Here is a 10655-nt window from a genome sequence, read left to right as displayed (position 1 = left end):
TGTGTGTGTGTGTGTGTGTGTGTGTGTGTGTGTTTTGAGGAGGATGCAAATGCAATTTGGAGAGTTCAGGTTTGTGTGAGGTTAGAAGGAAATGTAGTTATGGGTAAACCTATTCACCAACCAAGATTCTGGTAGTTTTTTTTTAAACACTGTTCTCTCTGTGCATGCTTTAAAAGTGCTTCCTCTGTCACCCAGAATGAAACGTGTCCTGCACTCCTCTGCACCCCAAGGCAGGGCAGATGCCTAACAAGCACTAGTACCACCCCTTCTCACCCGGGTTCTGGGCGGAGAGTCTGCCTGAAGCAGGGGGAGCTGGGGCGGGTAGGTGGTCAGAGACTGTAAGGATTGGTCGGGGCAGAGCCATACTGCGAGGGGGCAGGGCCAGGGTGCAGCTGGGAGGAGGGGGCAGGGTGGGGCCATACCCGGAAGAGAGGGGCGCCATGGCTTTGAGGCTGTTGGGGTTGCGGATCATCTTGTCCAGCGTGTTGACGATCTGGCCGAACTTGGGCCGGTGGTTGCGGTCCTTCTGCCAGCAGTCCAGCATGAGCTGGTGTAGGGCGCTTGGGCAGTCCATGGGTGGTGGCAGCCGATAGTCCTGCTCTATGGCATTAATTACCTGGGGACAACACAGGGGCTGAGTAGGGTGGGTGGGTGGGTGGGATAAGAGCATCTGCTGCCTGACCTGTCTTGCCCCCAGAGCACTGCAGAACAGACCTATTTGGTTGCCCTGGGAATCGCCTCCAACTCTCCCAGGAAGTCCAAGGGATGGGCCTCACCTAGGTTCCCACCAGGTACAGCCTCAGTCTGACCTGTCAGCTGGGTGCCCCTCCCCCACTAACCTTGGGAAATCCAGAACCCTGAAATAGCCTCTGCCTCGGGAGCCACCAGGCTTGACTGAGCCTCCTGTGGGCAACTCTGCCAGCTCCTCCCCCTTCCATCCCATCTCTGACCCTCTCCTGGCTTTGATGGCCCTGAGGACTCCTCTTCTTGACCCTTGACCCCAGGGTGACCAATTTCTTGATTTCAGTGCCGTTGACAGCTCCAGATGAGAAATACCTCCCCCGTCAGTCCTCACAGCATGGCCTTACACCCCCTTACCGCTGCCCCCACCTGGCTTCTCTGTCAGGGAAAGGGGCTCCAATCTGTCACCCTCCCTCCTCAACAAGCTTCTTCAAGTCCTCTCTGTTGTGCATTGTTGCAAATCAAAATTCCTTGGGCTGACTTTCAAATACCCCATTACTGAACCTCAGCAACCTTCCCAAGCAGCTTTCCTCTCCCCTGCTCCCCAGCACAACCCCTCATCGTCCCACGTCTGGGCCTTTGCCCAGGCTGTTCTTTCCACTGGAAGCCCTTGTGTCTCCAAGTCCCACTACTGTGCGAATCCCCCTGTCCCGTGAAGACTTCCTGGCTGCTCTTGCCCATACTTCTCTTGCCTCAACACCTGCAGAGCTTGATGCTGCCTTTTCCAATTTAGCACCTGACCATAAAAGTGCCTGATCACTATATCTGGTTCCTAGAATAACCATATTGTCTCCCGGTTAGGTGGTAAACACCTGAGGGGCAGACACGGTCTCATTCAGGGTTGGCCACAAGGTGAATGCATCCTAAAGATTTGCTGGTTTGTAGATGGTAGATCTTTTCTACTCCTGACCTCCTGGAGAGGCCAGGGTCTTGTGTAGATGTCTGAATCAGCCAGCTTTGCCCTGGGAGCTGCCCTCACCCAGAAGAATCTCAGAGATTTTGCTCCCGCTTCCTGGAAGGTCAGCAAAAGCCCAGGAATTCTGGATCTTGCCCTCCCCAATCTGGCTGGCCGGAGAGGCTCTCCCTCAGAGACTTACATCCTGATTGGTCATGTCCCAGTAGGGCCGCTCCCCGTAGGACATCACCTCCCACATGACGATACCATAGCTCCACACATCGCTGGCCGAGGTGAACTTCCGGTATTGGATGGCTTCTGGGGCTGTCCAGCGAATGGGGATCTTCCCACCCTGTGGAACAGAATGAGGAGGGTTGATGGATGGGAGGCTGACCAGTCTGGCCTCTGCTTTCAGTGTGCCTCACCCTATGCCCTGTGCTGTACCAATTGTATGAAGTATCTTATTCTCCAAACTCACCACGCTGCTTCGGACCTCCAGGCATTTGCACATGCTGTTCCTCTGCACTTAGCGCCTTTTCACACTCTGCCATCTAGAAACCTCCTTCTTATCCTTTAAGTCAGGCTGAGGACCGGGACGGCCCATGGCCTATTAGGAACCTGGCCGCACAGCAGGAGGTGAGCAGTGGGTGAGCGAGTGAAGCTTCACCTGTATCTGCAGCCGCTCCCCAGCGCTAGCATCACCACCTCAGCTCCACCTCAGATCATCAGGCATTAGAAATTTCAGAAGCGCACCAGGCCATGGTGCCAAAAAAGGTTGGAGACCACTGCTCTAAGTTCCTTTGAAAGTCGTTCCTTAAGTCCCCAAGAGTTGCTCACTCTCCTTAATCCTATGACCGTGCCCCATATCTCTCCCTCAGGGAGGCACATCCCATACAGAGCAGTCCTCAGATCATCTGCCACTTGCCTAGTTCTACTTGCACTATCTCTGAGGTCTTTGAGGGCAGGGCCTGAGTCCTAGTCCTGGCTACTTAAAATCCTTCAGCAACCCTAGCGACTTTCAGGAGAGTGTCCTGAGCACGGGCATGCAAGCTCTCCTAGATCCGGCCCGGCCCACCCTCCAGCTTTCTTGCTCACCTTTCCCCTCACAGCCTGGATTCCAGTCACACCTGGCTATGAGAACATGGCATCTGACAAACTTTTACTGGCCCTTCGGCTTTCAGCTTGGATATCACCCCCTCCGTAAGCCTTCTCCTGCCCTCTCACTCTGTGTTGCTCTGCACATCCGTGTGCCCACCAGCCCGTGAGCCCCAAGAGTGCAGAAACCATGGTTTATGTATCTGGATCTCCAGGGCTCAGCACAGCGCTTGGCATGAGCAGGCGTTGGGGAAAACATATTGCAGGGAGAGATGGGTGTTTATGCCCTCTTTCTTGGCACCGTGACTACAGTGTTCCCTGCCTCTGTCTTACCAGGGCGCTGGTGTAGGTGGGGTCTGAGGTATCATCCTCCAGGAAGCGTGAGAGCCCAAAGTCAGACACCTTGCAGACCAGGTTGCTGTTGACAAGGATGTTGCGGGCAGCCAGGTCACGGTGGACGTAATTCATGTCTGCCAGGTACTTCATGCCAGCTGCGATGCCCCGTAGCATACCCACCAGCTGGATGACTGTGAACTGCCCATCGTTTTGCTTTGGGAGAAGTGGAGAAAACAAAGTAAATGGAAGGACATGAACCAGACTCTGGGTCATCCTTGCTATGGGAAACCAGAGCAGGACCCTGCCACTCTGGCCTGGATTCCCTGTGGGAAGGGCTCAGATGCGTGGGAACCTTAGGCCCAGGAGAGGCCAGTTTCAGTGTGGTGGAGAGAACACAGGCTTTGCAGCAGACACAGCTGGTTTGACTATGGCTCTGACCCTTGCTGGCTGTGCAGCCTTGAATGAGTGACCTGATCTCTCTGAGTCTCAGTTTCCTCGGTGAGTTAAATGAGGATAAGTAACACCCACCTCCCGAGACTATCTGAGTTAAACAAGAAGGTGCAAGGAAGGGGCCTGGCATATACTAGGTGCTTGGAAAATATTTGCTAAATGGCAGCTAGGCCAGTGGCATGTTTCCGGCTCCTAGACAGTGCTCTTTGTCTGTCTGGTTAATTGTGATCTTCCAGGGGGCCTGGAACACTCCTGTTTGCCTGTGCTCTGAACTTACCCCCCTGTCCTATAGAGCTCTGGAGGAATGCAAAATCTGGTGAAAATTCTGGTCTAGGGGTCAAGAGACCTGGTTCCAGTCCTGGCTCTCACCTTGACCCTCTGAACGACCCTGGGCAAACAACCTCTCTTTGAGCTTCTATTTTCTCTTGTGCATTATGAGAAGGCTGGCTAAGAGCATGGATTGAAACAGATTTCAGGTTGCATGCCAACTCTGATTGACTGGTCGTGGTTCCCTGGATTGAGAAGGATTCTGAGATTGCTTCTGGGTATGGTCAGAGAGACTTCTGGGATTGATTAGCAAAGCCTGCCATGGGCAAGGGAATGGGAAGTGACAGTATGCAAGCCATTCCTGACCTAGATCTTTTCCAAGACCGTTTCAGGCTCTGGCAGTAGTATGAAGCTATGTCCACCACTCCCATCTCCTGCCCCATCCGTGGCCCCTGGCACTCTAGGCTTCCCCTACCCGAAGGAAGGAGTCCAGGGAGCCGTTCTCCATGAACTCAGTGATGATCATCACGGGCGTGCTCTTGGTGACAACACCCTCCAGGTGGATGACGTTGGGGTGGTCAAACTGGCCCATGATGGAGGCCTCACTCAAGAAGTCCCGGCGCTGCTTCTCAGTATAGCCCGACTTGAGTGTCTTGATGGCTACAAAGATCTCTCTCTTGCCTGGCAGTTTCAGGTGGCCACTGCATACCTCACCAAACTCCCCTGGGACAGACACACCGAGAGAGGCAGGACGTCACTTGCCAGGTGGACGTGCCACCTCCCTGTTCCCTGTAATCTCTACACCTGGGACCTGCAGGAGATTTTTCTCCTCATTGGCCAACTCATCCTCTTGGACACAGAACTCCTTTGTAGAATGTGTACACCCAAAACAGTCCCAGCTACTTTCGGGAGTAAGAGTAAACTCTTCATAGCTGTCCCGTGGTATTTGGCTAGGAGTGGGGTGAGGATGTAGGGGGATCTAAAGAGATGGAGGGGAGAAGGGACATAGGATGAATGGTGGGAAGGACAAAGCACTGGACCAAGTCCAGCGGACTGGGTTCCAGACCTAGCTCAATCTGACATGATGTACGAGCTCCTTCCCAGTCCTGTGCTTGAGTTCCCTCATCTGTCGATGAAGTGATTTTACTGGATGACCTTTGAGGGGTATTCTACATTGGGCGTTCTGAGCCTCCAGTCCTTGGAGGGTCCTCGGAGGCTCCTTCCCCACAGCCTACCCTCTGCCCCAGGAGTACATATTGGGGTAGTCTCCCCACCTATGGCTGGCCATGGTACCTGGGAGGACGCCAGCCACCTACCTGCTCCGATCACCTGCTCAATTTTGACACAAGAGATGTCAATTTCCTTGGCAAACTCCCGCACTGCCTCATTGGGGTCCTCGTAGGTGAAAGGGTCGATGTAGATCTTCATGCCTGGAGTCACTGGGGGACAAGACCAAGCTTGGTCACATGCACAGACTCAAGTCATGGACAAATGGAAAGGTGAGAGCCAGCCCATCTGTGGAGGGCAATACACGCCCATGTGGCCCCCCTAAGAACTGGGCAACTCCCTGCAGGTCACTTGACCTTCCTGGGCCTCTGTGAGCAGATGGGCACTGAGCAGAGTAGAAGGGTAAGGGGAACAGAGAGCTTAGCAGGGAGAGCAAATAGGTTCTAACTCTTCTTCCCACTCTAGTTGACTAGTAATGGCTTTTTGGAGCAGCTAATAGACTGTCAGGATTGATTGGCAATGTCTGTTATAGGTGTGGACGTAAAAGGATAAAAGGATAGATAGGTTTGTTACTCTAGTGATAAGAGAAGCGGGGGTCCAAAGTAAAGGAAGAGGAAATCAACAAAGGAGGGGGAGAGGGAATTAGAACAAAAATAAGGAAAGAACAGGCAATAGACCAAGTTCTTGGATTTCTGCCTAGGTGTCCCAGTGTTTCAAGGCCTAATTCAAGCCTCCTCTCCCCTCAGGAGACTTTCTGGCTGCCTCACCAGGGTCTGAGCACCTGTGGCTCTTGGGCCTACCTCTCAGGTCCCCCACTAGCCAAGTCTTAAATCTTTCTGGATCTCAAATTCCCTCGTGATCAGCGTGAAGCTGGACATGGGCATATTAACTTGATTCCTGATCTGATGTGGATTTTTATTTTTTGATGCAGAAAGGAAAGAGGTAACTTGGACCTCTGACCTCAGCAATGAGTCAGCAAAAGGCTTCGAAGGAAAGGAAAGATGATCCATCCCACATTGCGCCTCCCAGATACCCGGTCTTCCGGCCCTCTCCCAGCCCAGGCCTCCCCCTAGCTTCCCCGGCTCCCTGCCCACATTCTCCCACTGCTCTGGGAGCTGCGACTTTGGAGGCAGCAGTTTTGGTGTTGGGAGCTGGAGTCCCTGGGTACAGTAAGGCCTGGCTGGCTGGCGAGTGGGGCCATCAACCCTGCTCAGCTGCAAGACCTCGGACATGTTACTTGACTGCTCTCATTCAGCCTCTGTTTCAGACATTCTAGAAATCTGGGAGTTGGAACCTCTAACACAGGAGCTGGCTAACTGGCCCACGGCCTGTTTTGTAGTAAGGTTTTATACATAAGTTTTATTCGAATACAGCCACACACATTCCTTTGCCTTTGGCTGCTTTCACACTGTTGAGTAGTTATGACAGAGACCATATGGCCCGCAAAACATAACGTATTTATTCTCTGGCCCTTTCCAGAAAGGTTTGCCAACCACTGCTCTAACACCTGAATTTTATTTTGGATGATCTGTGTGGGTATCCGCTAGCCCTTTAGGTCAGGATTTCTTAATCTGAGTCTGTGAACTACTTGGCAGTCCTGGTGTAGGTTTGGGGGTGGGATAGGGAGCGGAGTCTGGTAACCTCCTGAAATGGAATATATATATATAATATATATTATATATATATATTATATATAATATATTTATAATATATAAAATATATAAATATTATATATATATTATTGCCTTTTTGAATTAGAAAAGTAATTCATACTCCTTATAATCTGAAAATTCTGGAAATAAATATTCATGAAAGTAAAAGTTCTACAAAATGTATCCCTGAGTATAGATTTTTCTGGATTTTTCTTATAATTTTATATATACACACACATGCATGTTTTTGTTTGGCCATAGGATTCAAACTTTTGGCAGTCTCAGAGGAGCCTGAGACCCACCTCCCCAAGAGGTTAAGAACCACCATCCCAGACTGTGGGAGCCTAGGAGGGGGTGGTCACATGATCTCTTCTCATTCTTCCCTCCCCTGGCACACTGCACAAAGCTCTGTACACAACAGACACTCAATGTCTGTAAAGCTGAACAGAATCCAGATGACAGAGATAGAAGAAGAAGAATAATAGCAGCTGCCACTTACTGAGCCCTTTGTCTGTGCCTGACATTGTGCCAGGCTCTTGATAGGCATTATCTCATCTCTCCTGCCCAACAACTCTTGGAGGAAGCGATCATTATTCTCATTTCGCTTATGAGGAAACTGTAGCTCAGCTCAGAGGGGCAAGTCAACTGCCCAAGGACACACGACTAGCAAATGGCACTGCCAGAATTTGAACCCAGGTCTGTCAAACTTGAGCCAAGGGCCAGTACTCTTAATCATCATGCTCAGCCTCCTGGATGAACTCTAACCAGATCTGGTCCATGGCAATTCCACCTGGAGTATTCAGTCATAACTCCTTCTTTCCCAAGTTAGTCCTCCTCTGCGTGGGGGCATCAGCTCCCCGGAAATGTGCCTTTTCTTGCTCAGATTGAGTGCCTGGCCTGTGGGTCTCAGGGACTGACTTCCAGCCTCCCTCCCAGCAGAACTGGGGGTAGCCTTTTCTGCTGAGCCAGCCACGGAGAGAGGACAGGCATGGGTCAGCTCAGGGAGCTAAGGAGAAGCACAGCATGATCTCAAAGCCGACTTGGGCACTGCCAGCCGATCAGATGCCGTCCCCAAGCGTTGGCCAACAAATATTGGTCAGGAGAGCTCTCTATTGCTTACAGGACAGAGGCAAGTGCCTTCACCTGGCATTCCAGAGTCTCCCTGATGGGCAACAGCTCATAATTTCTTGCCTCTGTGCCTTCTATGCTCTGTGTCCAGATCAAATGCCATCTCCTGTGTGAAGCCTGCCCAGATCCCTCCAGTGGAGATCCATGCTTTCTCCTTAGGCTCCCACAGCCCTGTCTCCACATCTACTCCTACAGCCCTGATGTCTACATGGCTTTCCTGCCTCGTATCAGGGCTCCCAGACACACATGCCCACAGGCCAACCCGCCAACCACCGCCCCCCGCCCCCGCCCCCTGCTTTCTGGAACACTATGCTGCTTGGGAGGGCTTGCTTTACCCTCTCTCCTCCAGGGAGATGGAGGCTGTGTCTGTTTTATTCACACTAAATCCCAGGGCCTGGCATACAGAGGGTGCTCAATAAATGCTTATCGAAAGGATAATAGCATCACTCACTGATGTGCCCTTTTCTTTCTCTACCCGTTTGGGGTCATGAATGCCTTTGAGAATCTGAAGAATTCATGTGCGTGTGCTCTCCCGGATGCAGCATATAATTTTGGAATGTTCACAGGCCCTTGAAGCTCTGGGAGGGGGTCTGTGAACCCCAAGTTACGAGCCCTTGCTCTAGACTATTTTCTCTGGAGAATATACATGAAGGTGGTATACACCACATGCTTAATAAACACTTATCGAATGCATGTCTCTGAGCCAAGCCATCCTGCTTCTGTGACCCCTTGGTTTCACCTCACCATTAATAGCATTACTGGCTCGCTGTTCGTTCAGTGCGAGTTCCTAGGCACCAGGCCCTGTTCTAGGCACTTAATTGGTATTGACCTAATTAATCCTCCTAGCAACACTGCCCGGTAAATATCATTAAGATGAGCTTTATAAAATTGTCACTATTTGACTGCTGCTGACCTACACAAAGGGCCATTTCATTTAGTCCAAACTAATACCATCCCCCTATTTTGGATGAAGAAACTATGGCATAAGAAAGGTTAAATGACCTGCCCAAGGGGACAGGGACACAGCTAATAAATGGCAGAAGTGGGGTTTGAATCAGGTCATATGGTTGTAGAGTCTATACTTGTAACGGTCAGGCTAGCAGTGTCTTCTGGTGCTTCCCCAACCTGTGTCTTGGAATCGAAGGTGAGCCTAGTGGCCACGGCCTTGCACAAGGCCTGGCTCCCAGGGGTGATGTCTGCTGAAATGGTTGCATGAAGACCTTTGCAGGCAGGGGTCTTCAGAAAATACTGGGCTCTTGTTTAGATGATTTATGACTGTCAGGGCCACCGACTGCCATCCTGAACCCAAATGGGAAATTCAGGATGAGGAAGGAGGAACCAGGTATTCAGAAACCTGAGTTTGCATTCTGGATCTGCCAGTAATGATGGTCAGAAATAAACAGTACCTACCTCATGAGGATTAAAGAGAATTTATTTTTAAAGGGCTTAGTAGAGTAGTTGGCAAAAAGAAAGCACTGAATAATTATCTGTTAAAATGAAGAGTCAGCTATTAAATATTATTATTACACAGTGCTTTAATAGCCATTAATTTATTGAATCCTCACAACTCTGTAAAAGAAGTATCATTCCTGCTACTTCCCATAGAGAGAGATCAAGGCTCAGGTTCGATGACTTCCCTAAGGGCAGCTGGCTGGCCAGTGGAAGAGTTGGAATGAGAAACCATGTCAGTCCCTCTGGCTCTACATCCAGGCACCACAGACCTTGGTACTCATTCAGCACCTGCTAAATGACGGAAAACTTGAGCCCGTGAGGGTGTCTTTGAGCCAGTCACACACATCTCCTGGCCTCAGCTTCCTCCTCTGTCCTCGCCACCCCAGGCTCCTGGTGGATATGGAGTCCCAGGGCTAGCAGTGCTTTTTTTAAAAATCGGAGTCCTATTCAGATGCAGGGAGTAGGAGCTAGAGCTTTAGGATGTGTTAACCTATGAACAAATCTTGGGGTCTATTTTTAAAAGAAATCCCTGCCGTCACCTGTTTCCTTGTTTCTGACTCACGCTCTAAAGAGTGATGCTCTCAAATGACTCCAGGTGACAGTGTGTGTGTCTGTCTTATTCTAGCTCAGTCGAGTACAGACAGCACAGTATGGCTAAGAGTGTGCGCCCTGGAGCCAGATACCCTGGGTTGGTATGCCAGCTCCCGGCCTGAGCAGCTGTGTAACCCTCTGTGTCTATTTCCTCATACTCCAAGTGGACAGTTGTAAGGATTAAATAAATAGATACATGCAAAGCATTAAAACAATTCTTGGCACATGGAACACTCCATGTGTTTAGCTACATCTATGATTATGATTTTATTACATGGGGAATAGGAGGACATGATGTTATTTATGACTTTGATTTTTAATGTACAGGTGATTTTTATTTCTGTGTAGTTAAATTCGTCTGCCTTTTTCTTGTGATCTTTCATTGCTATTATTCTCAGAAAGTCCTTTTCCATTTACATATCAGTTAGACAGTTACCTAAAGTGTCTTCTGGAAATTTTAATGGTTTAATCATTTTTTACATTTATGTCTAAAATGATTGTTAAGCCTAGGAACTTTTGCTTCAAATTGAGTTTTACCCAGAGGCTTAACATCTAGAATTCCTTGACTTTGCTCTTTCTTGCACACCCCACATCCGATCCTGCAGCAAATCTAGTGGCTCTGCCTTCAAAATGTGTCAGAATCCAACCGTTTCCCATGACCTCCAACTCTGCCACCCTGGTCTGGGCACCATTATCTCGTCCCTGGATTATTCCAACAGCCACCTCATGGGTCTCCCTACTTCTCGCCTTGCCTGGCACACGCCAGCCCCTTAAGTTCATTCCAGAGAAGTCCTGTCAAAACTGTAACTCAGAGCATGTCA

General features: G+C 50.1%; 1 protein-coding gene across 6 annotated transcripts in view; it reads right to left on the bottom strand.

The window, feature by feature from the left end:
- Nucleotides 1-10655, bottom strand: part of EPHB2 (EPH receptor B2) — a 181191-nt gene that overhangs the window by 3512 nt on the left and 167024 nt on the right. For all 6 annotated transcript variants that reach the window (XM_039854665.1, XM_039854662.1, XM_039854663.1 and 3 more), the window contains 5 exons: nucleotides 5101-5223; nucleotides 4260-4507; nucleotides 3065-3280; nucleotides 1839-1988; nucleotides 423-616 (listed from right to left, as the gene is read on the bottom strand). In XM_039854665.1, the coding sequence (XP_039710599.1) occupies nucleotides 423-616; nucleotides 1839-1988; nucleotides 3065-3280; nucleotides 4260-4507; nucleotides 5101-5223 (931 nt within the window). The remainder of the gene's footprint in view (nucleotides 1-422; nucleotides 617-1838; nucleotides 1989-3064; nucleotides 3281-4259; nucleotides 4508-5100; nucleotides 5224-10655) is intronic.

The sequence above is a fragment of the Pteropus medius genome, unplaced genomic scaffold (genome assembly GCF_902729225.1).
Source record: "Pteropus medius unplaced genomic scaffold, Ma_sr-lr_union100, whole genome shotgun sequence".
Lineage (NCBI taxonomy): Eukaryota > Metazoa > Chordata > Mammalia > Chiroptera > Pteropodidae > Pteropus > Pteropus medius.
The sequence above is the reverse complement of the archived record's forward strand: the minus strand, read 5'-3'. Positions and strand labels throughout refer to the sequence as shown.